The following is a 25,403-nucleotide window of genomic DNA, read 5'->3' as shown; positions in this document are numbered from 1 at the left end:
CCTTCTCCAAAAGACTCCCTTCAGCTCCGCTGTCACAAGGACAGGTACAGGAGCTCATTCCTGCCCACCGCAATAAGACTGTACAATAACTCAACTCTGGCAAAATCCATCACACAACAATAACACTTGTCTGTGTTTCTTGGTTGTTTGTATATAATATGGTTAGGTTAGGTAGTTTATTAATCCCCGAGGGGAAATGTTTTCGCTACAGCAGCATACAGAAGCAATAAGATAATAGAATAATAAGCAAAAAATAAATATAAAATGCACAGTATATATCTATATATATATATATTATTATTTACTGCTATTTTATTGCTGTTCTATTATTCTATATAAAAATATATAAGAAATAAAAATGTCCCTTTGGGGATTAATAAAGTAACTACCTAATCTCAGCAGACGGTGGCATGCTGATTGGCATCGCGAGTGGGGGGAGGAGGAAGAGAGAGAGACCGCAACTTCCGTCGCGAGCTTTTAATGTAAATGTGACATAACAAATCTTTTGATCAGCGGACCCCGATCACAAACGCCTGAGGCAGGAAGCGGCGGGCCGCCAGGGATTGGAGCACGTCGGTGGGTGTTGCGGTGTTTTCCTTCAGGTTTCCTCTCCGCCGCTCAGAGCTGCTGCTGCTGCTGCTGCGACCGCACTCACTTCCTGCTCCCGAGCCTTCGGCGTTTTAACAGCGAGCGGCGAGCAGTCGTCACGACAGAGGGGACGAGATGCGGTAAATTTTGAAAGGGGGGGGCTTGTTTATTTTCTTTTTTTTTGTTGTTTTTGTGGGGGTTTTTTGTACCGTATTTCAAGTGTAACGCCGGTGAAGCATCGTTGAGTCGACCCGGGTAGGTCTTCAGCTAACTGGTGCTGCCCCGTCTTAACCGTCTTGCGCTTGACTCCCGTACTTCATTTAGCCCCACAAATCAAACCTTTTTTTTTGTTGTTGTTGTTGTTGTTGTTTCAGTATGCCAACAGCGTGGATGAACACATTTAAATACAATTTAAATTGCGCTGCAAGATGGCTTTTACTTTGGTGTTGAGCTTTGTTAGCCGCTGCTAACTTGACAACGCAGTGTTGCTCTGCTAGCAGACTTGTTTAGCGTAAAACTCGAGTCTCGTTTCCTATAATTTCCAACTCCTCCTGCTGCTTTATAATTATTTTAAAAGGCTGTAATGCCCTTGAACACGGCTTTTGAACTTGGCCGTGCTGTAACTGTTATAAAAAAATAAAAAAGTTAAAGGTGAGGCTAACAGCCTGTCAAACTGCTAGCTGGCGTCAAACATCGATTAAAGTTTACTTTTTGGTTATTGGACAGACTTGGTAACGCTAATATTTAGTGTGAAGACGTATATATAGATATATATATATATAAATGTGCTTGAGTTCAGAGTTTAATCTAAACTTGTGAGAAAAGACCCCGGAGTCAGCCAACAGCAGCCTCATTGTGTGGGAGACAGAATTAGCTTGCGCATATTATTATTTCTGGGTGTCCCCGCCCTGCATGTCAAGGACGCATGAGGTGCAACAATGGGCATCAGTGAGGTCCTTTTCTGTGGGCCTTTTTTTTTCTTTTTTTTTATCAGAGCAGGACATCAGCCAAGTATTGATTTTGTCTGCACCACAGCTTGCATAATGTTTCCTGACTGTGTTTATAAAAACATGAAAGAGATGTGAGCAGTTTATAAATTTAGGGTACAACGGAGTCCCAAGATAGCACTAATTGTTCTGTTAAAAGTCTTAAGGATCTAGTCCCTGCCAACTTGGAGCTTAATATTCCTGTAACCTCTCCCATTGAATGACTTGGATATAATAGGGGAAGTTTCTGCAAACTTAAGTTTGAAGTCTTAAATTTATTTCAACACTAAATTCTTTGGTGTGTAAGCGTCCTGATTTCATGTGACTTTCTAATTGCCATACATTTTGTATCAGGCTCTTTGTGATCCTATTTCTTTAGTGTGAGACCGTTACATGCGTATTGCTGAACATCTTCAAACCATTACTGTGTCGGTCAGCAATTTGTGAAACCTCAGTCCAAAACTAAAATTGTGAAAGAGACACTGTGTCCCTAAATCCTGTTTGACAAAAGCCATGATTATGAAAAATACCAACCAGCTGTGTTCATTCTCATGCAAGCTTTCATCCAAAATAATGTGATGTCTCAGCAAGGCGGTAGAGGATGTGTGACTCTGAGTCATTATGTGCTGCAGCACAGACGCACCTAAGGACAAGGGCCATGATGGATCTTGTATTGCTTCACCCTGTAAACGTTATCTTCTTCTCTTATCGTCACAGTTCTTGTCTGTAGTTGTCCCACTCCAATTGTGAAAACGTCATCCGGAAATACTTTCCCTCTGCATAATAAAATCCCTTTAATCAGCTCTGCAGGTGGTCGATATGGAATTAAGATAACATGATATTTCAGGGTATTTTTCAGCAATGATATAGTTTGCCCTAAAATATTCAATAAGTAGCATAATGCTGTGCCTTGTTCATCTGATCTTTTGTACCCAAACCAATTCCACACTACTGAAGTCGCTCCACTGTTTGGTACTAAGTCGTCCACTGTGGAGCCTCTTTCAGCCAGACTTATTGATGATGACGTCAGGCTGTTACGCTGTGTAACAGTGTTGCATCTTTAGTTGAAATATTGCCGTTGTCATGACAAACGGTATTATTGTGAACGATATGATATGGCACACCCCAATCGGAGGAGCAATTTCGTTCCATTTGTTTAGTTTAGCGTGTTCATTTTGTAAATGTCAATCTGGTAACCGTGTACTGTAACAAAAAAATCCCGCTGTTGTTGTCATTTTGTGTTTTTTTTTCCCACTTTTACAACTGACTGTTGTCCTCATTTGGCCTCGTACAGGAACAAAGATCTTTGGGAGGGAACGTGAGGCTTGACTCAAGGACATTAAGATGACATAAACTAAGGACCCACCTGGATCTGTCTCCTTGTTTGTCTTTTGTTCTGTTTCTGTTTCTTTTTGTTTTGTTTTTAATCATCGTTTTTTGTTGCCCCACCTGTCTGGCCTCGTGTTGCTCCTCTTTTTATGGAGAATTGTTTTGCTTGGATGAAACTTTAATGTATCACACTACTGTCTAGGGGACTGGCCTAGTCACTCCTCCTCTCTGCCTACTATTTATCACTGAGATTCAAGATAGCAATAGAGAAATCAAAGGTCTTGAAAAATCTGCACTTATATCTTTGTGGCATTAATTACATTTTGGACAGCACTTAAAAGCAACGTTCTTTATGCAGATCTTTTCTTGTGCGTTAATTTAATTGTTGTAGGCTCCTTGTCTAAACAAGGTGTGTTTGCTTTTGGTCTTATTAATACTTAATGGATCCGTCTTTTAATGTAACTAAGAGTTTCAGTTTCATCCATTTGTGTAATTATTTAAAGATTTATTGTTAATGTTAAGTAGCTGCTCAGCTGCCGTATGTTCCTATCACAGTCGGTGGCTTTTAGTTGTCATGTAAACTTATTTTTATACTTATGTAATCTTTGTGAAGAACACTTTTCGTTTAAATGACTGATTTTACATTTTTAAGTGCTTTTGTCTTTGAATATGTTGAAATATTGCCGATCCACTTTTCAACTGGCAGCAAACTGTAGAACCTGATGACTCTTCAAATCAAACTGTGACAGGAGGTTTTGAACTGTGACACAAGTACTGGTCTTTTAGCAGTTCCCATCTTCACTGGACAAATACTCTAAACAGAGGAAGCTTTGAACTGGAAGAATTTTTTTTAATTTTTATTTTTTTTAAACGAAGACATATCTGACATGGTGGGAGAGGAACAGAAGCTTTATTTTTTTTGTGACATTGTTTCTTGAATTCAAGCACTGAAGAGGAAGAATGATTTTGAAGAGATTTTGGGGATAAAGTTCTCAGACAGATTTTCAGATACATATCGCTTTTCCCTGCAAATCTTAAGCTGCCAGATTCCTCTCTTCAAGCCTCTACCTGTTGACATTTCTACTCTGAAGCTTGTTAGACCGACAAACTTTGTCCACTTGAGCAGTGACGATGCGATCCCCAGAACCCTCTTCACCTTCTCCAGCAGAAGCCCTTCTTCATGGCCAGTTCGCCAGCTGGGGTTCTGGCAGTAACGGCAACAATAACAGCTGCCCCAACAGCTCTGGAGGGCTCTCCCCTGCTGCCTCCCCAACTCTGGCTCCGGCATCCAACTATGCCTTGACCCTCACCCACACCCACATACATATTCAGCGCCTGCCACCTCGGCCGGGAAAGGAAGCCCGTCTCCTGCTGCCTTTGTCAGAGTTGGTGGGCTGCAGCTGCCCTCGTTCTCCTGCGCCCCCTCTGCTGGTGCTGTACTGGTACCCGCCAGGAAAACGACGGAAAAGGGTGTCTCAGCGCAGGCAGGTGAGGGCCTATCTGGCGGAAAGCAGGCCTGAAGCTGAAAGGTGGTCGGCTGCTGTGCAGTGTTTACTCAGAGGCGTGATCGTCACTGCTGACACGGGTGAGTGTGTGTTTGTTTGTTTGTATGTACAGTTTGGGTGACACGTCGTGTTTTTTACAAGACTATACTAGTGACTTTACCTCACTGTAGATTGTGTTTGAACAGTTTTTCAATTGCATGCGCTTTCAAATGTTTCAGGCAGCTTTCATTTCAGTATGTCATCGATCATTGAACTGCATGTACAGCTTCATCACTTTTTAAAGATGTATTATGACTGAGTGTGAACATTAGAACTGCAACTATGGATAATTTCAGGATAAATTGATAAACTGCTTATTTTCGCCAGTTGATCTTTTTGACTATATAGCCTCAAAAAATTGTGAAAAATGTCAATGCCAATCTGCTGGGGCACAAAGGGATGTCATAAAATGTCTTGTTTTGTCTGACTTGCAGTGCCATACCCAGAGATATACAGGTGGAGAAAATAGAAAGCTATTGAGCTCCTATATTGAGGAGTTGAATGGTTTCATTAAAACAGCAACACTGTTAGCTTATCATAGATACTGTAAGTGTTAGCAGTTTAAGTTTTAGCAAACGTCGTGAAAAAGTCTTGAATTCTTATTGTCTACTTAAGAAACACATTGTTGCCTCATTCCCCTTTGATTTATGCCTCCTTTGTTAAATGCTCGCTAAGTATCGCTTAATGTCACCTTGACACAGCACACACATTTCATTCATTGAGGGCCCAAACAGTACTGAGTAGTTGGAGTATTTTCAGGGTAAAAAAAACAAAGGATTAGCACTAATACGCCATAAGAGGCTCTGAGATTTCAGCGTATTTTGTTTGTTAACTTCTCATGAGTACATCTCCTTCTGGAGTTTATTTATCGAAAACTATTCTTCTTTATTTCCCTGGCCTTATCTTTCCTGCCCACATGGTCTGTATCACTCGGTGTCAAATGTTGCGACAGAGAGGGTGGGACTGCTGCAGCTTGCCACCCCTTCCCCTGTATTCCCCAGCCTCAGTTATCAGACAGATAGCAAGGCGCCGCTCAGTGTTCACTTTTGCTGTGTGTTTACCTTTTTTTCCACTATTGACTTTGCGTCACAGACTTCAACTGCATCTCCCTTCTTTTGTCTCTCCTTCCTCTTCTTTGGCCATTATTGTTAACCCTTAATTGTCTTAAATCTCCGTGTCATTCTCTTCCTTGGTCTTCATCACATCACTGTCTCCTCTCCTCAGCAGTGATAAAGCTGTCAATCATTTTTAATTTCCCCCAGTTCTCCGATTGTCCCTTTTCTGCTCGTGCTTCATTCATGACCCCATTCAACATTCAACTCAGTCAACCTTTATGAATCACTTACTGTCGTGAGCCTGTTGATTTTTATGCTGATGGCATTATAGCTGCTGTTAGTTGTTTTTTCTGCTGATTTGCTTCAGTGCAGTTTGTTGGGTAATTGAGAATTATCTGTATCATGAGTATCATTGCACCATTGACGTCCATCTATACTAAACTGCATCTTGGATTGATCTTTAGAGATACCGAGAGATTTATATTTTTTTCTAATATCCATCCTGAAAAAATTAGACAAGAGGAGTAGGGTGTATTTTGTTTTATTGCGTCTGTGCACTGGTGGGATAAATATTGAATGAGTTAACTCTGTATGCAGCTGTTTTGTTTTTTACCACCTTTAATTCCAAAGTTCAGAGTGCTGCGTGTCCTCTTTTCTTGTATCTGAACTTAAATGATTAATAGATGCGGTCTCAAATGACAGCATCGTGCAGTGTGAAGTAGATCCTGTAAGGTGAAATAAAGGAGGCTCAAATGGCTGAAAGCACTCAAAGTCCAGGGTTGGGTAACACGGTAATAACAGCTTAGCTTACGTCCCAGTTGGCTGGCTTTGAAAATGCAGTGAACTTCTTTGTTTGTCCTCGACAAAGATGGGGCAGGTTTTAACTTATTCATGCTGTCCTTCCGTTTTCATACAGAATTTTCGAGAAGTCTGCTACCTCGTCCCAGGCGACTAATGTTATTGGTCAATCCCTTCAGTGGAAAGGGCCAGGCAATGCAGTGGTGTCAGACCCACATCCTGCCAATGATTCGAGAGGCCAACATCAGCTACAACCTCATACAGACAGGTAACACACCAAGGTCAAAAACAGCCTCAGGAGGCAGATCACACTCATTTACATAAAACATGCATAAATATATAAACTAGGAACTGACTTAATGCACCTGTCTCAGAGCGACAGAACCATGCCAGAGAGCTCATCAGAGAGATATCGCTCCCGGAGTGGGATGGCATCATCATTGTGTCTGGGGACGGTCTGCTGCATGAGGTGAGGTGCTTTTGTTGCAGGGCTACGCATTGTAAAATGTAGGGATATATTCAAGGGGGGGGGGACATTATACAATATATTGGTTGATTCTGTATCAACTAAAATGATTTTCTGTCTGCATTCTTTGTGTTGTGTTCCTGTAGGTAATTAATGGGATGATGGAGCGCCCAGACTGGGAACAAGCAATAAAAACACCTGTCAGCATTCTGCCATGTGGCTCTGGGAATGCACTAGCTGGCTCCATCAACCACAACGCAGGGTGAGAGTGTCTCTCATTTATATCTATAAATAGTGTGTCTTCTTCAGTAAGAAAATATTCTTCCAGCTCAGTTTAAAGTGTGGAAAAGACAAAGCAAGAAGTCCTCATATCTCTCTCTGTTCTCTCATAGTCAACACTTTGATGCAGTGTTGGCAGCTTAGATCATTTTTGCTGAGAATTGGTCCCGTCGAGTTCATATCTTATTGCAGACTGCTAAAAATAGTTTATGATCTCGGCATTTTTAGAATGGGTCAAACATAGTGCAAGAACAATCTTTTGCACTTATTAACTAAAACAGTCCTAGCATAGATAAAGATTTAAAGATCATGGATGTGTAGATTTATTCTATTAGAGTGACCGAGTTCCCAACTCACCTCAAGTGTTATCTTAAAAAAAAAAAACGAGCACAATGTTTTGTGCTTTTGTCCTCGGCATGCTATCTAGAACTTGATATCCCTGAGAAGCGGAAGGACTCGGTATTGAACTGTTATTTGTGCAGCTTTCTTTTTATCTTGACTAACAGGAGCTTGTTGTTTTCTTTTTATATCTCCCTCAGGTATGACATGTGCCTTCGGGAGCCCCTCCTTTTGAACTGCTGCTTTTTGCTCTGTCGAGGCGGTGTCCGACCCATGGACCTGGTCTCTGTGACAACAAGCCCTGCTCCCTCCAACAACAGCCGTACCGCAGCACCCAGGAGGCTGTTTTCCTTCCTTTCTGTCGCCTGGGGCTTTGTGTCCGATGTGGACATTGAGAGTGAGAGGTGGGTGTCTAATTGCTTATGCTCTTAGTCCAATGCGTTTTGTTAATTAAAGCAACATCCCTTAGTTCCTTGACAAAACATTTTTGCTTTTTTTTTATTATAATGTTTTCTTGTTCCAGGTATCGTGGCCTGGGCTCAGCTCGCTTCACCCTTGGAACTTTAGTGCGCATAGCTTCTCTTCGATCCTACAAGGGTCGTCTGTCCTACCTGCCTCCCTCTATTGTTACCACATCGCCAGATACCACACCACCTCCGCCAAGGAGACCCCTCTCCCGCAGCATCACAGAAGGCCTGGAGGGCTTCTGCCGAACGCCTATCCATCGCACCTGCTCTGACATGGGCATCAGTGAACAGAGGAGCCTCCGAAGGGGCGAGGGAGAGAGGGAGAAAGAGGAGAGGCAGAAAGAAAGGGAGAGGAGAAGGGAGAGGGCCAGGGGAGGAGGAACTGGTGTGGTGAGGACAAGCAGCCTGGCAGAAGACAGAGAGAGGGAGCTGGAGCTGGAGGCACAAGAGAAGTCAAGGACATGTTCGGAGAGAATGGGGACAAGTTCAGAATCAAATGAAAGGGCTGAATGCAATATGGGGAGGGAAGAAAGGTTGGCGAGGATCAAGGATGAAAGGGAAGATGAGAGAACAGCAGAGCAGGACTCCGGTGAGATGGAGGAGGAGAATAGGGGGAAGGATGGGGAAGGTGGTGGTGATTCTGTAGAAGGGGAGGGAGTGTTGCATGCCAGAGAGCTGGGAGAGAGCTTTGGTGTTGACATGGGGCGAGAGGCAGATGGTGAGTCGGAGAGTTGTATCACTTACCAGGAAAACCTTCAGGAGGGCAGACAGGTGCTGAGAAAGAATTCAGCCCCTTCGAGCCAGATAGCCAATGCTCTCTTCAACCAGTCGCTTAGTCAGGAGGCTGACGCTGACTCTGGCACTTCATACAGGGTGGAGGACATTGATCTGAATGGAACCTACTGCCAGAAAGAACCTTACCCACGGGATGTCGCTCGTGAGCGCGCTCTTACCATCTCCTCTCCCTTCCGTCATTCTCCCTTCTCTTACAAGCCCAAGACTCTGGACCAAAACCAAAACTCCTCCCGGCCGAGGCCCCTCTCACTCCTCCAGCACTCCCACTCAAACTCCCTCCCCCCGAAACTCCCCTCCCTCTCACTGTCTCTGTCTCCTACACTGCCCTCTTCCCCTCCTTGTGCCTCCCCACACTCGTCATCCTACTTCACTCCCCGTCCTAACACCCCAAATTCCACCTCACCATTGCCTTCCTTACGCACGCCGTCCTCTTCTTTTAACTTTGATATTGCCGAACCAGCAGGACCCCTCAAGAACCGTCCATTCGTCTCACTGCCTTTAAATCTACCAAGGGATGACTTGTTACCCCCCCTCGACCAACCCCTTCCCACCAGAGACTGGGTCACCATTGAAGGGGACTTTGTCCTGGTCCTGGCCCTTTATCAGAGCCACCTCGGGGCTGACCTCCATGCTGCACCTCAGGCCAGGTTTGACGATGGGCTCATCCACCTGACCTTTGTGCGGGCGGGGATCTCCAGAGCCACTCTGCTGAGACTGTTCTTTGCCATGGAACGAGGAACCCACCACTCCGTCACCTCGCCGTACGTGAGCCATGTTACCTGCAGGGCCTTCAGGCTGCAGCCTCTGTCTACACGAGGAACACTCACTGTGGATGGAGAACTTGTTCCCTACGGGCCGCTCCAAGCGCAGGTCAGAAAGAAGAATAATAGTGCTTGTTGTTGAATGTACTGAATATATATAAAACGCTGGAAACTGTGTGGCAACTGTAGGTGACTGGATAGATCGTGTTTTGTAGGGCTGTGCCACTGTCACTGTTAACTAGTTGAGTATAAGCACGACTTTTGAATTCCCAGGTCATCTTATCATATGTTCTGTCATAATAGAGCAGGCTGCATTTTAACTGCCCTGCATGTAACGTTGCATCTAATTCCAGAAAAAAAAACCTGTACATCATGTATGCCCTATAAAGCTGGTATTTTGTATTTTTTAAGCTTTTAATGATTAATGAATTAGGAATTATCCATGTTGTTGACAGCAACACGTTTTTCAACTTTCTGTATGTTTCTACAGATATAAGTGTTAATATGTGGGGTTGTAATGTAGATACTGTACAACTTATCATTAGTAATATTTGTTTTTTCCTGATTTCTCAATATTTCACAGGTTCATCCTTCCATGGCCCGCCTCATCGTTGGAGACTCTGGAGTGAGGATTACCAGATTCTGATCAGGGATTGGTTGAGTTGATTGACATATCAGCACCCTACTGAATTACATCATCTCTGTTATCATCTATACTCTGAGAGATGGGGGGGACTATATGAGAGACTTTAAATGGCTTGGATCACAGAAACTGTTATCCTATGGATTAATGAAAGGGATAACCCACCGAGCCATGCATCATTGGAGCACGACTGCAGGGATTAATTAATGTCATTTAATAGTGAATTTGAAAATGGATGAAAATTGCGCCTCATTGCACAGCTGTTGGATTACGCCCATGCTTAGAAGCATGAAAACTGCACAGCCTGGGATAACAAGAGGGAAGAACAATTGAATGTTTATGGGGGTTTTTTGTGCAGATAGTGCATGTATTGGGTGTATACACAGTAGTATGCATGCAGAGAAGCACTACCTGTTTTTGCCTTACATTTAAAATGAAGAGAAATCAGATTAAATTCAGAGAACGTTGTTCCAAAAATTTGAAGAGCTGAAAAAAACAACAACATTGAGATTCACTTTGGCCAGCCCCCCTTGAAAATTGCCCCCAATCCTGTAAATTCAAACTCACTTCCACCAAAGTCCAAATGTGAGTATAAAATCTTTGGTCCCTGAGAGGAATGCCTTATCTGACACTGTACAGTACAGTTGTACCTTTGACCTTTCTTCCTTATCTAAGGAACCTAAACCTTCTTAATCTCTGTCCACCTATCAGAGTCCGCCAACAACAGAAAAACAGTCTTTGAGCACGCTACTCAAACACTGTTAAGCATCAGTGGAGAAAAATTTGGCTCTTAAGTACACTTTAGTGACCATTGTGCTCATGCAAGTGAATCAGTGTAGAGCAGCAAGATCAAGCTTTTCATGGTCATTGCATTAGGTGGAGCAGTGGAACCGTTGAACGGTAACCATAACTGACAGTTTTACGTAATCTGCCTGTTTTTCTTAGCCAGTGGATGCACTATTATGATGTCAACGATATCAGTCTTTGCAACGTATTGAACATAAAAATGTCTGAACAGAGCAAGCTTCTTTGTCAGTGCTTTTAGCCCGTTTTTCAAAAACTTTCAAAATCACAGCCTTAGCCCTCAGCACTATTTTATATCTAGAATATGTCACTATCTAAGTATTCATCTTTGAAAGTGTAACTAGAAGACATTACATGCCTCAGTGAGTTGTAGGTAGTGCATTTATTTTGCACAAAAACTGCCATTGAAGCAGCACAGAAAATCACAACACGAGACTGCAAGGTAACTTTTAGATACAACTGAAGACAACTAACAGACACAATGTGTTGTTTCAGAGAGTGGCAGCACTAGCATTAGTAGCCTAGTCCAGATACTAATACATGCATCACATTGCGTTCATCGCCTGAAATGTATTAAATGTTGCAATTTGAACATGCATAGCTTTTAAAAGGTAGAACTGACCGTTTACAAAATCATTTAGAAACTTTGAAATGCAGTAGAGACGAACAAGGAGACAACACTCAAATCCTACAGTACCGTTTTGTTGGATCAGATGTTTGATTATGAAATATAACAACTTGCACTGTGAGAATATCAGCCAGCAGCAGAGCCTGTCTGAAATCGACAGGTTTTTAAAATTAAAATATGTTGAGAACATACAGAAAGTACTTCAAAATGATGACATCTAACAGGAGACCTTTGAGCCCGACTTGGAATTGTTGTGTCCTTGGAACTCACTTTATCATAATAAAACCTGCTGATACACTTGGTCTGGACAAAGTTAAAATTATTGGCATGTACAATGTATCAATCAGTAAGATCATGTGCCAACGGCTTGGGTCAACATCAACATACTGTATGTCTTGGTCCTGCCTTGATAAAACAATGCCTTTGTATAATAAGCCTGTTGATCATGAACTGTTTAAACCTGACTGCAGAAAATGGAGTAAAGCCTTTTGCTCATACCAGGATGTTATTATTGCTTTTATTTTTCTCATTTTAAGCGCACAACACAAGTAGTGTCCCACAACTTCACTGTGCGTGCACAGCTCCTGAATGAGAGGACAACACTTTGAGTCTAGGCTTGTAATTTTACCAAATAGAAGCTATATACACTTTAAATGGAGTTTTTGCCAAAATGTTTACTCTTGATGTTTAAGAGACGAGTTATGACAGTTTACCTTCCTAAATATTTTGTCGTCTATGGCCATAGCTGGGACCATGGTGTTATAGACCAATCGGATATGATAGTGTCGGGGTATAACTCCTCCCATGTCTGTAGTGGACTGCCTGTAAAGAAATTGTAATTATTACTAAAATAATGAAAATATACACATGTACAATGTACAGATAATAGTTATATATGGTTTTGAATAAATGTAACTTCATAAGTTTGTCTTGAGCAAATGAATGCAGTTTTGTTTTTTGCTGCACCATGTCCTTTCATCTTTTAATCAGCAACAACATATTGATATATAATAGCATTTTTGTAGCCATTACACATACATTAAACACTCATTTATCTCCCATCTTCCCTCTCAATCACATTATGAACAAAATAGATAAGTAACTGTGTAACCTGCTCCCTCTTGTTTTGTTTTTTAACACTTCTTGTATTTATGCCATTTGCTTGTGTATGAATAGATATTTTAGATTCTGTTACCCCAGAGAATATCACATTTTTGAACCAGGCACTGTAAATGTAATGAAATCAACACTTAGCTAATATGAAACCCATTAAGACGTCATCTGGAAAAGTTGTAAGAAACTACAATATGAATGTAGATATGCTCTCATCTGCTATATCAACATTAGGGAGCCTTACCGGTTACGTTTTTAGAGACAAAAATAATATAGCGGCTTTGGTTTGCCAATATTACAGTAGTTTAGTATCACGTGGAGAGGTCTTTAAAATAATGAAAGAAAATGGAGCTCCAGAAATCCAGAGACTGGGATGTATTTCATGCAAACTGTCAAAGTCTATTTTGTCTTCCACGCTGCCTCTAAAAAGAGTGAATGGTGTGTTGTTAACAGCATACTTCATGAATTAACTGATTAAACATATCTATTATTGTTTTCGTCATATCAAAGCCAATATTCATGCCAAACTTGATCTTTTCTTCTCTTTCAAGAAACGCTAAACATTAGTGGTTATATTTTGAAAATCAACTGACCGGAAGTGCTCCGCTTGAAAAAGTCAGACACCGCTTCCGGTGTCGCCACCTCCTTTGTCTCCGGCCCAACATTTCGACACCAGGGGTTGTCTATTTTTTTCCCTTTAGTTCTGAGGATATATTTATACATATATCCTTAATTTTCTGACATTTAATGACAGTCGACTCTGAACTATTTATGCCTAAAAGTAAAGCGCCAAAAATGGATGACCTGGACTACAGTAAGTGGGCTTACTAAGTAGCTATTTGCATAGGCTGTCGATAGCTAACTGTGGCTAGTAGTGCAGCTAGTGGCTCAGTTTATTAGCTCAGGTGTGACACGCTGATCATCCTGGTGAAAATGAAAACGATTGGCCGTATCCCCTTTTTTGGGGGGGGTGGGGGGGATCTTTTCCTAAAAGTATGGGTGTACATGTAAACCACATTGGTGTTAGACAAGCCACAATAATGTGTTAGCTTAGCACGATGCCAACTAAATATTGATTGCTTCAATGTGGGCTCGGAGATCACTTTTCAGCTGACGTCGGAGGACATTTAACACACAAACCTGCCTCCAGGTTGTTAAAGGGCTTGTTTAAAAAAAAAAAAAAAACCAAGTCTTTATTCTATTGAAGCCGCCCGCCTCTGTAAATAGTTTACTGGCATGTGTTGTGTGAAACAAACCATTCTGTTGATCCGGGCTGTGGGCGTGGTTGGTGTTGGTGGTGGTGGTTTAGAGCAGCTGTTTGCTTTGCAGAGTGAACCCACTGGTCTGGGGGGGCTTTGACTGCCAACCACAAGCTGCTGCAGTGAGCTTCAGGTCAGGGTGGTTTAGACAAAAATCGGCCCTTTTTTTGAGGATCAATATTGAAAATGTGCCTGCAGTAAATCCCTCCTGCACAAAGACTACAATGCTCCCTTCTTGCATGTATTTGCTGCGGTTATTAAGGTGTTGATTCAGTGGGAGGCTGCAGCTTGTGCAAGCGTTTCTGTTCATTTGTACCTATTATGTGCATCAATGAAGGTAGGCTAGATAACACATGCATGTATCAGCCATGTCATACAATTACTCCCCAAAACGATCACGCAGGTAAATCAACAACTCCCTAAAAATGTTTTCTACATTCATGATTAATCCTTAATAATGTAGACTTTTTTGGACTATTGTTTAAGGCTACACTTAGTTTTAGCTCCCTCTACCTGAATTGAGAGCTTGTTCACCTTTGGCATTGACATCCGTCCAGCATGATCGGCTCACAAGTGATCAGGTAAAAGTACAGGTGTGAACCCATCCAGGACTGACATTGAGATCCGATCTGCTCACATCACATTCAGAGGTGGTCTGGGACGCGCACACAGTTCATTTATCCACTGCAACACAGAGCCTGACCCTCTCAAACCCACGAATAATTAAGTAGTCTGAGCCGAAACCGATCGGTCCGGATGGTTCAGGCTGTGAATTGCAAACTCATTGAACTGTGTTCAGAGTTCAGACATTAATAAATGTGAAATACTTTGTAAATTTAAATATGGCATGAGGCTCCAGTGAGCAAAGGTGTCCTATTTTCTTAAATTCCCGTTGAGTTGACTCCTCTTCTCCCCTCTATGAACATGTTCATGTCTTTATTTACTTGTGTATATAGGTGGTGTTCATTTGGATAGAGAGTGGAGACGTGAGAGCCGAACACAAGTGGTCTCTTGAGACGCATGTGAAGACGCATGAAATGCCAGGCGTAACCAGGCTCTGACTCAAGTGTATTACGGACTTAACAGCCCTTCAATAAATACCACCATCATGAAGGTTATAATGTTCAGTTTTATGTTAAACAGTTTTACAAAGATTTTGATTCAACATTGTTAAAAAATATTTAACATTGCCTCTTAAAACAGTTTCATCAAACACTCAACATTATGGCCTTCACAAAGTTGGGATTTATTGCAGGACTGTTGTATTAGACTGCATTTGTTTTGGGTCAGTTTAGTATGTTATGGGCTCAAGACTTAACATGACTGCCGGTGCATTCAGACATTTTTTACATAACTGGATTTTTTTTTTTAGAAAGTAATATAAGTTGTCCAAGCACATCGAGTGACGTTTTTAAAAAGTAGCTTTAGAAAATTGTGTCAACTGTGACTACTAAATCTAAGACTACAAAATCTGATTTTTACAACAGCTGAAATTCCTGAGCAGCCGCATGTTTCATATGAAGCCAATATTTCATCCAGACTTAAGTTTAAATGCCATTTCTAGTTTCATCCCTTAAAATCCTGTTGACAGCTCTTGCTTTTGTCAAGGATCTTGTGCTGTGGAAATAATTTAAATTGTCCTCAATCATTATACCAAAGCCAGATAAATTTATGGCTGTTTTACCTGCATAGTATTGTGTTGCAGTAGCCTGGCTGTTCAGGTCGTATTCTGCCCACATACAAAAATTGATTAAGTGAATAATTAATCAGGGGCTACATGGATGCTCAGTCTGGGACTACAGATGAAAAATAACCTCCTAGTGCATTTACTGCAATGTTTAGTAATGAGCACTGCCCCTGTTAAATACACTATTGAATTAAAAACAAGTCTACATATGACCGTGCCTCATTATGGACAGAAAGTAGAACTTGAGAAAACAGTTCACAGTGAGCACAACAAATGAAAATCAATTCACTTTGCGGTGGCAGCAGAAATCTCAGAGGGGATAAAACTAAAAATAATAATGTGGTTTAGTAGGCCTGCAAGAATATTTTTACAATTTTGATTTAGTAAATCTCTAACTAATTGCAAGGTTTTGCCAGCGAGGGTCTGCCAACCTGAATTTAGGCAGTTTCTGTGTGACGGTATTTGTGGTAAGAAAAAAAAGTGACCTTTAAAATTTGAATATGACTGAATTTGACAGAAGCCTTGTACCTCTGTTTGTCTCTGCTGAGTCTGTGAAGTGTTCGTCGCCATAGCTCCCACTTGTTCTATCTGTAGCTGCAGCAGTTATGGGCTCATTCTTCTATTCTTCCCCCCGTAGTCCCAGTAGACCTTAGCCCAGAGGAGCGCTCCGAGCTGGAGGACATCCGCAGGAGGAAGGGCGTCCTGCTGCAGGAGATCCAGAGGCTCCGAGAGGAGTTGAGAGAGGCGATTTTAGAGGTGGAGGGACTGGAGACCAGCACGGAGGGCAGGTAATTAGGAAATTCACATCAGGGCCAACAAATTACATTGTATTTTATTTAACGGGAAAAATGCTTGCTTTGAATTTAGCTTGCATCCCCACGGTGTCCTTTGATTCATTCAACTCATTTGGAGTATGTCAACTTTATCACTTTATAGACTCGCTGTGATTGGTTGCATTTTTCATCTTTTTTTTTTTCGTCGTCCTCCCACCACAAGTTGAAAGCTGCTCCTCTGACCGGTGCTGTGATTTTACTGGCATTTGTTCACATCCACCAAATCTGCTGCAGTTCAGCAGTCTTCACAAACATTGTTTGATTTTTGTCCATAGTGCTGCAGTACTAAGCTGTACAGTCACACCACATTTTCGTCCACATTATTGTCTTCTCAATAAGCTGTCTACTCCAAGACCCTCAAGTTAAATCTATATTTGGTGTACACCCGACAAACGAGTTGGTCATGGGCCTTTTCTGCCCTTTTAAATGTTGGGAAAAAAGATGAAAGAAAATGAAAAATGCTGTGATATAATGATGTAATAGAACGACATGTTAATGCAGTAAAGCATCAGTCAGTTTGTTTTACACATGCTTTAGAGAAGTAATGCTCTTTAGATTGACATTATGATGTTTTGATGGAGGATTGAACTGTAAAACACCCTTCAAATTATCATCAAACGTCAAACACACCTTGTGCTTCACGTAATGTCGAGTATTCGACACCAGTGTTGATAAGTAAAATAGTCTTAGTGTTGTGCTGCTATTATCTCCTATGGTATTCTTTGATTTCTCATTATCGTTATTGATAACGAGCTCCGATTTGATCGCAGCAAAAGCCACTCATTCCTAACACCGTTATCTGCTCTGCAGCAAAACTCTACAGAAAAGTAGGCATGTGGCAATGGGAAGAAAAAAATTCAACATGGACCCGAAAAAGGTAATAGCCTTTAAATATTTGTACAGGTCGTCTCCGTCTCACTCCTTATTAGCTGTGATGTGACTGACTCTCTGGGCTCTCTGCAGGGCATCGTGTTTCTGGTGGAGAACGAGCTGCTCAGACACACACATGAGGACATCGCTCAGTTCTTGTACAAAGGAGAAGGCCTAAACAAGACGGCTATAGGAGATTACCTCGGGGAAAGGTGCGTGATGTTGAAATGTCTTTGTATGTCTTTTCTCCTTTTGGGTCAGCCGTTCGTAACTGTGATCTCTCTGGTGCTGCTCTGCAGGGACGACTTCAACATCAAAGTCCTCCAGGCTTTTGTTGACCTGCATGAGTTCACTGATCTCAACCTCGTCCAGGCCCTCAGGTGAGCTGTGTCCACTCTGGTGAGGGGTTTTTTTTTTAACCAAGGACAAAAATCTCTTGCCGATATACAGTGGAAAGTCCCACTCTCACCGCCACCTCATATTGGGGAGGGGGGAAAAAAACTATGCAACAGATCAGCAGCTGCTGTAAAACTCTGCCTTGATTGCAGAATTTGTTCTCTCAGACTCGACCTCATCCTTGACCTGTTTTTTGCAGGCAATTCCTGTGGAGTTTCCGTCTGCCTGGTGAAGCTCAGAAGATTGACAGAATGATGGAGGCCTTTGCTCAGAGATACTGCCACTGCAACCCCGGTGTCTTCCAGAGCACCGGTAAACTCACACTAATTTCATTGTTACAAAATAAATTTGTAATCTTTAGACTTCTATGTTTAGTTTTCAGCTGTCCCTTTAAATGAAGTTTTATTTTCTGGAACTGGAACTTGTTTTTTTGTGCATTCTTTGAATTCCTGTCCACACAAAGTGAAAGTGACGTCCCAGGTGAGCACTTACACAAACAATCAGCTCCTTACCAGAAATGACCTGATGTGTAATCCCACACAGTCATAAATGTTGCTGTTCACCAAAACCAATTTGTTTTTGCAATGTTGTTGTTTCCTTAAACTCGCATGAGCCGAGTTACATTCAGTATTCCCTTGTTTGAAGCAGTGTGTTGGCATGTTTAGCATCATAAAAACAGATTTATATTCACGTAATATCGAATTTTGTCTACGGTAGTAGGAGAACAAAGTGGGCTCTTTTGAATGATCCAGTTCATTTACTAGACGAAATGCACAGTCACTGATATCAGTATTGGGTCTGATGCCGAGTCCATAATCATGAAACTTATCCGATAAAATGCATCATATATCAGTTTACGGCAGTAATACACTAACCTCGGGGTTGAGCAGGTAGGTAAACGAGGAGATGTGTCAGCAGATTTTTTTTTTTTTTTTTTTTTTTTTTTTTTAGATAAGCAAGGACAAAAGTATTGGCAAACTGCAAGCTCTGCTCTGCTTTCACAAGCAGGTTCATTAAACACCAGAAGTCCCAACACGACACACAGTTCAAAGAGTTTGCTAATACAAGCTGCGTGCAACAGCAAGAACCAACTTGGCAGCAGGTCTTAGGCTGTAAAACCAGGCGTTGTTAATAACACCGGATTTGTCTGCGAATTTATTAATTTAGGTCCTTCCTATCACGGTACCGAGCATATCTCAGCATTCCTGTATCCTCTTGTATGTCTCTCCTCTTTGCAGACACATGTTACGTGCTGTCTTTTGCCATAATTATGCTGAACACGAGCCTCCATAACCCCAATGTGAGGGACAAACCTGGAGTGGACCGTTTCATCTCAATGAACCGAGGCATCAACGAGGGGGGAGACCTGCCGGAGGAGCTGCTCAGAGTACGATCAACTCACTCCACTCTGCTCGTCTCGGCTGATGTAGAGAGATTTTTGATGATCTCATTTTTCCGTCTTGTCTGTTTGTTTTGTTTTTTTTACAGAATCTCTACGAAAGCATTAAGAACGAGCCCTTCAAGATCCCCGAGGATGATGGCAACGACCTGACGCACACCTTCTTCAACCCCGACAGAGAGGGCTGGCTTCTTAAACTCGGTTAGAGGATGCCAGCGAGGCCTTTCTGCTTTGTTTTTCGTGTCGGCTTTAACGCGGATCTTTTACTGACACATCCTGTGTGTGTGTGTGTGTGTGTGTGTGTGTGTGTGTGTGTGTGTGTGTGTGTGTGTGTGTGTGTGTGTGTGTGTGTGTGTGTGTGTGTGTTACAAATGTCAGGAGTGTACGTTGCTATTGAGATGACCACGGGATATGTCGTGTATACCACTGTACTCTGTTCTCTTCTGAGAGGCTTTGTGCTATGATGAAGCTGCCCTCCTGTCTCTGAGGTTTTGTTGCCTCTTTGCCTCCACTTGAATTATCAGCTCACCATTTAAACACTGCCATTTAGCATGATGGTGATAAAGAGACTCACTGTCTTGTGTTATGGCAGTCTTAAAATCTGATTGTTTTCTTTTGCATGGCGGGGCCTGTGATCTGTGTCACTAATATAATCTTCTCCTCCTCCCTGTCTCTCTCTGTTTGTCCTCCGTCTCCCTCTAAATCCTCTGGTTTCTTTTGTCTCTGCTTCTTGCCTGCGATTTCCACCCTCTACTGCCGCTGCTTCTTTTCTCAGGAGGTATGTACTGACAGAGTTGTTGTATTTTTTTTTTTTTAAAGTTGTAGCCGTGTAGTTTGATGTTACAATGCTGATATAGTGAAGTAGAACCCTTCAAACTTTCAACCCTCTTTTTTTTTTTTTTCTTCTTCTTTTTTTTTTGCTCTCCCGTCTCATTGTCATCACTGTTTTTGTGTTTCAGGGGGAAGGGTGAAAACCTGGAAACGTCGATGGTTCATCCTCACAGACAACTGCCTCTATTACTTTGAATACACTACAGTAAGTTTTTGTGTCCTTATGCAATGTCTCGGGGGATCTGGCACGACCTGGATATTGTCAAGTCCTTAAAACGGCCTCAGCAGGATCCTCACGCATTTTCTTTTATTGTGGCCAAAAGTTATTTTCTGTGGAAATCTTTCTTTGTCTTTGTATTATTATGTGATAAATCGTGTTTATATTTATGTAAAATGGTAAGACTGCTTGGAAATGTGGACTGTTGGAGCTGAAAATCTAGATGTGACTGCCAGAGAAAATAGTTCCAGGGGAAGTTAAGAGAACTTGGTTGTGGTTGTGGATGGCGCTGTACGTAATTGATTTGCATTCAGAGACACATGTAATTTCAGAGGAAGAGTATAACTCAGGTTTATTATTCTGTAGTTAAAATGTACGACCTCACATGCAGGCTTTCGCATACAGACTACAGAGAAGCTTCTAGTCTCTACTCGGTTATTGCAAGCAGCTAGGACATGTATGTGGCCTAAAGTCAGTTTAGTTAGTTACTGGGTGAGATACGGCATTCTGATGTCACATTTACCTTAATTGAAACAAAATGTCGGCCATGTAAAACATTTGGAAAATGTTGCAGCATTTCAGTGGGAGTAATTAATCTGCAAACTACAAGGGAAACTTGTTTGTTCAAATACAGTGAAAGCAAAAGAGCCACCAGTCAGACCATCATAGGACAGGACATGAATTACAAAGTGCCATGATGATACCAGCACTTAGACACAAAACTAACACGCATTCCAGATGAACAATACTGTAGTGACTTGAAGCCTGCTGAGTAACAAAGGTAAAAAGTGAAACGATAAATACAATTCACTATTTACTGGAAGCCCATCCACAAATGATGAACTGGTTGAATTTGTTTGTTGTTGCAAGCCACATTGTTTCTGAAAGTGTGCACCGTGTGATAGGATTTTAGTTTTCATCCAATTTGATACATTTATGATATTGATTTGACTCCCATTTTTCAAATTCCTATTGGAACTGATTAGAAACAAAGTAGGAGGGAAAAAAAAAAACAAGTAAAAGCCTGAAAGTTGTACTTGTTATTCACAAACAGGATAAGGAACCCCGAGGTATCATTCCCTTGGAAAACCTCAGCATCCGTGAGGTAGAAGACCCACGGAAACCTGTAAGTGTGGCTTTTTCCTCAACAGTATAATTAGATGTAGTTATTATATATATTTTTTAATTTCCAGCGTAGTGTATATTTTGAGTATTAATCAAAAGTTCTTCCCCTTCCTCCCAACAGAACTGCTTTGAGCTGTACATCCCCAACAACCGGGGCCAGCTGATTAAGGCGTGTAAGACGGAGGCTGATGGGAGGGTGGTGGAGGGAAACCACATGGTGTACCGCATCTCTGCTCCCACACCTGAGGAGAAGGACGAATGGATCCACAGCATCAAGTACGTAAATGGGAAAATGGAGGATAATGTCAAAGGAAAATCAAGGGTAGCAATAAACTATAGAGAAAACACAAAGTAACCTTTTGATCACACGTGTACCTTTTTAATTTTTTTTTTTTTTTTTTAATCCACCACACTTAACAGTGCTTCTTTGCCCTCTGTTCAGGTCTGCTGTCAGTGTGGATCCCTTCTACGAAATGCTTGCAGCCAGAAAGAAACGTATATCGCTGAAGAAGAAAGAGGAACAGCCGTAGATCACTCCCTTCACTCTCTCCCTGTCTTCCTTTTCTCCCTTCTCCTGACTACCTGTTCACGAGTTTTGTTTAAACGTCCTCCCCCAAATGCCTTCTCTTCCTGTTATGAGAACTCCTTGCTATCCTGTCTACCAGACCTTTGAGAAGCCACATTCACAGTGAACAGCTCACCGACTCTTGCTGCCTGTGGGGTTTTTTTTTTCTCAGTACCGCTGTTACACACAAGCTGAAACACAGAGGGCACCATCTGTCCCGTCTGCTCACCACACTCTTCACTCGTTCAGCATTTAAAGGTGCAGTGTGGCGGATTTATTGGCAGAAATTCAGCGAAATAGTCATTATTGTGTTTCATTAGTGTGTGATCACCTGAAACTAGGAATATTTGCGTTTTCGTTATCTTAGAATGTACCCTTTATATCTACATGCAGTTTCTACTGTAGCCCAGATGGGACAAACCAAACCCTGGCTTTAGAGAGGGACCTTTGATATTTTCTGCGACCATAGACCAAGCTTGGATGCGAAGGGTTTTCTTTTGGTTGCAGTCTGCACCCTCACCAGAAGATGCCACTAAATTACTACACACTGCTCCTTTAAGTAGATGGTGAAGTGTGTTCGGCTATATTGACGCCACTATTGGTACTTTCTATAAGACTTTTCTTCCTGTTTTGGCCTTTCAGCCACACTCGGCACACTTGGTCATGAAGGACTGCTAATTTGATTGTCATGATCTCAGGTGACTGCGCGTCCAAATCCATTTGTGGAAATCCTGATTTGCTGGTGCACTTCCTGCTTTAAGGTTTCTTTGTTAAACCCATAAAAGCCCTAAAAGCCGCTGGAAGGTGCTTAAGTCTGTTGGCTTGAGCGTCTCGTGCATGCCTAATAGAAAAGCTCTTGTATTTGAGTGCGTTTTGAGCATGTTTGGTGGACTTTTAGAGGACGGACCTGACGGGGCTAGTGTGGATCGGAAACCCATGAAACAAACGTCTCCGAGATGTATCCGCATTATTGTGACGTGGTCTTATTCAGGGTAGCAAGCAGCTTCAACGGTCATGAAGTCCTCCTTAACATTCATTTGATGCCGCCTGGATGAGATATTGCCTTTCTTGATTGTGCATACCCCATATGAAATGTGAATTAAGTATTCAAACACTAATATTATTCAGTTAGTGTTGGTCAGAGAGGAGTGATGACTCAGACGTGCTCATTGCTTCCTATAGTACTCGTACAAGTTTTAAATTCACCTCACTACTGTCCGCACTGAGGTACTGTATACATTATGTGGGGAGAGTGTCATAACTGTATATTTACAAACTTTTAGTGTCGAGTAACTGTTGATCTTTTAAGTAGTCTCGGTTCACAGAGTTGCTTTACTTACAAAGTTAGCGGAGACGCACACGAGCAGTTTGGTCTGCTTGTTTCAGCTCACTGAGAAAATATATAAGTTCTTTAGCATGTTTCTCAACATGTTTGAGCAATAGCAGAGTAGAAAATCGTAGTCTGGAGGCTTTTTTTTTTTTTTTTTTTTTAACCAATCCTTTCTAACACTAATACTGAGCAGTTATCATCATGTCCTCTCAGATGTAATGTTACAGCATGCCACAAATCATTTCCTTCTCGCTCAACACTGCAACATCTCTCTCACCAGTAATAACTCTGTCCGACGTTTACCTGTTAGTTACCGCTGTAGTGAGTTTCAAGAAATCACAAAGGCAGCTCATAACAATGTACACTTTTTGTAAATAGATGTTAGCATATTTGTTTACGATACACATAGAAATGATTTAATTTATTCTTTTGTTAAAATCAGATTTTTGTACGAGCTACTGTATTACTGCATGTCGATTAACGGACGCGTCAGTCGTAGGTAGTACTGACGCATCGCTGATCATGCTAGTGCACTGATTTGAAAAGTGTTAGTGTTCCCTGTTGACTTGGAAAAATTGCATTTAATATGAAAGTTGATTTATGCATAAGTAAATTATCCAATTTATTTATAGTTCCTTTTCAAAATAAGATATGTAGGAGATGTTTCTAGTCTGATTTAACTAACTTTTTTTTTTTTTTCTTTTTTTTTAAATCAGACTCAGCAAAGCACAAGCAGAGATTAGTCGCTCTCTGGTGTCTTCTTCATTGGCTGCCCAGTTGAAGTGTGAGGAAGCTATTTACAAGCTGAAATTTCCCATCATCCTGCAGCGCTAAAAAAAAAAAAAAAAAAGAGGCAGCAAAACAAGGAACACTAATAAATCTTTGATTCATTATATGACTGTAAAATATTGAGATGTAATGAATCAATAATGAGTTTAGATTTTTGTGTCCAGTGATAGATTTGCTTGACATCCAGTTCATAAACTAGTAGTTTAATGAGCTGGCTTTTTAGATGGTAGGAAAACAAATTTTTGACTGCACTTTATTGATTTTTAGCATTTTTTTTGGGGGGGGGAAATGCTGTTACTTTGACTGACGATACTCTTAATACTCTTCGGCGCCCTCTACTGTTCATTTTACATACTGCAATAGGATGAACTGTGAAACACCATCACCCAGTCAGTTTCTCACCTGTATTTACACTATATGTTGATCTTCATTAGGTCGACAGACACTGATCACGTTACATTAAGCCAAATGGGGTCTTCTCTCTGTGATCAACACGTTTGATCACACAGCGGGTGATTGACAGACACATTTAGGATTGTCTTTCCTCCCCCATTTCATCAGACTGACAAAGGCCTAACTTTATACTTCCATGTTTGTGCTTCTCTACATCACAGGGACTGTCTGTAGGCCTTCACTTTCTGGGTATTCTTGAAGTGCAAAGTTGCCAAAAAAAAACAAACGTACTATTTCCATTTAAATACAAGAATGAACACTGAAATGATCCGAATGAAACCGGTCAGCTGTTTCCGATTCCTTCCACCCCAGAGCCACCTCTTTCAGAATTTTTTTTTTATTTTGTATTTATTTATTTTTATTTACTGTGAGGTGAGGATGGATAAATCATCTGTAAATGTAGCAAAACGGAAAACCACGTTACATTGGTGCCAGTAAACTACTGTGTAACAATAAAAGGTAAACAGAGATGACCGCCTGCTGGATGAGTTTTTATTTCTTCTGGGTTTTTGTCATATTTCAGCCAGTAGGTAAAATGTTTGTTTAAACCTAACAAAATATGATCAGGACCTTTGCAGCTGCAGAACTTCCCTTCAGTATTAGCAGTTTTAATGAATTATTTATAAAGTCTTTGATTATTAACTATAAAATAGAAGCTAAATTTGAAACGGTGTCGGTAAATGTTTGAAGTTTTGAAGTGCTCTGAGTAGATGAGGATATTTGGACCAAATTTGATGGCAACTGATTTTCTCTTACTTAATGAAATGTTTTAATGTCTGCTAAATGGATTGCGACAAAACACGTTCTTGTAATGGATAATTATTCATGGGGCCCAGAGGGTGTATCATGATGACTGATCATCTGCTACTGTGATGTTTTGTGTGAAATGTCAACAACTGTTGGACCGACATACAGTTCAGTACACGCGTTCCTTTATTATACTTGTAATGACTGGTGAGTCATAAAGTACCACCATCAGGTCAAAAGTTAAATTTATTGATACTTTTATGAGCAAATATTTGCTGTTTTTGCACGCTGACACTCTGAGCTAAGA

At 41.4% G+C, this 25,403-nt stretch overlaps 2 protein-coding genes across 3 annotated transcripts; both read left to right on the top strand.

The window, feature by feature from the left end:
• Positions 1–489: 489 nt before the first annotated feature.
• Positions 490–12,415, top strand: sphk2 (sphingosine kinase 2). Of its 2 annotated transcripts, none has more exons than XM_069142671.1 (8): positions 490–728; positions 2,869–4,488; positions 6,419–6,568; positions 6,675–6,769; positions 6,913–7,028; positions 7,585–7,788; positions 7,908–9,516; positions 9,991–12,415. In XM_069142671.1, exons 2-8 carry the CDS (start codon positions 4,035–4,037, stop codon positions 10,051–10,053), a joined length of 2,691 nt encoding a protein of 896 aa, XP_068998772.1. In that variant the 5' UTR covers positions 490–728; positions 2,869–4,034; the 3' UTR covers positions 10,054–12,415. The 2 variants fall into 2 exon arrangements, with proteins under 2 accessions (XP_068998772.1, XP_068998773.1); XM_069142672.1 differs by having other exon boundaries at positions 490–843.
• An 843-nt stretch (positions 12,416–13,258) lies between these two features.
• cyth2 (cytohesin 2) lies at positions 13,259–24,819 on the top strand. Its single transcript, XM_069142673.1, has 12 exons — positions 13,259–13,409; positions 16,179–16,329; positions 17,185–17,251; positions 17,338–17,456; positions 17,544–17,624; positions 17,840–17,952; positions 18,879–19,027; positions 19,129–19,240; positions 19,999–20,075; positions 21,142–21,213; positions 21,334–21,488; positions 21,655–24,819. Exons 1-12 carry the CDS (start codon positions 13,343–13,345, stop codon positions 21,740–21,742), a joined length of 1,251 nt encoding a protein of 416 aa, XP_068998774.1. The 5' UTR covers positions 13,259–13,342; the 3' UTR covers positions 21,743–24,819.
• Positions 24,820–25,403: the final 584 nt, after the last annotated feature.

The sequence above is a fragment of the Embiotoca jacksoni genome, unplaced genomic scaffold (assembly GCF_022577435.1).
Source record: "Embiotoca jacksoni isolate LCO1_2020_lvr unplaced genomic scaffold, fEmbJac1.0.p SCAF_11, whole genome shotgun sequence".
NCBI lineage: Eukaryota > Metazoa > Chordata > Actinopteri > Embiotocidae > Embiotoca > Embiotoca jacksoni.
This window is presented reverse-complemented; position numbering and strand designations above follow the sequence as displayed.

Coding starts and splice junctions, on each gene's coding strand:
- cyth2 (XM_069142673.1), top strand. CDS start 13,343: ATGACAGTCGACTCTGAACTATTTATGCCTAAAAGTAAAGCGCCAAAA. Junction 19,241..19,998: donor GGGCTGGCTTCTTAAACTCG/GTTAGAGGATGC, acceptor TTTGTGTTTCAG/GGGGAAGGGTGAAAACCTGG. Junction 21,489..21,654: donor GAATGGATCCACAGCATCAA/GTACGTAAATGG, acceptor CCCTCTGTTCAG/GTCTGCTGTCAGTGTGGATC.
- sphk2 (XM_069142671.1), top strand. CDS start 4,035: ATGCGATCCCCAGAACCCTCTTCACCTTCTCCAGCAGAAGCCCTTCTT. Junction 7,029..7,584: donor TCCATCAACCACAACGCAGG/GTGAGAGTGTCT, acceptor TATCTCCCTCAG/GTATGACATGTGCCTTCGGG. Junction 7,789..7,907: donor GTGGACATTGAGAGTGAGAG/GTGGGTGTCTAA, acceptor TTCTTGTTCCAG/GTATCGTGGCCTGGGCTCAG.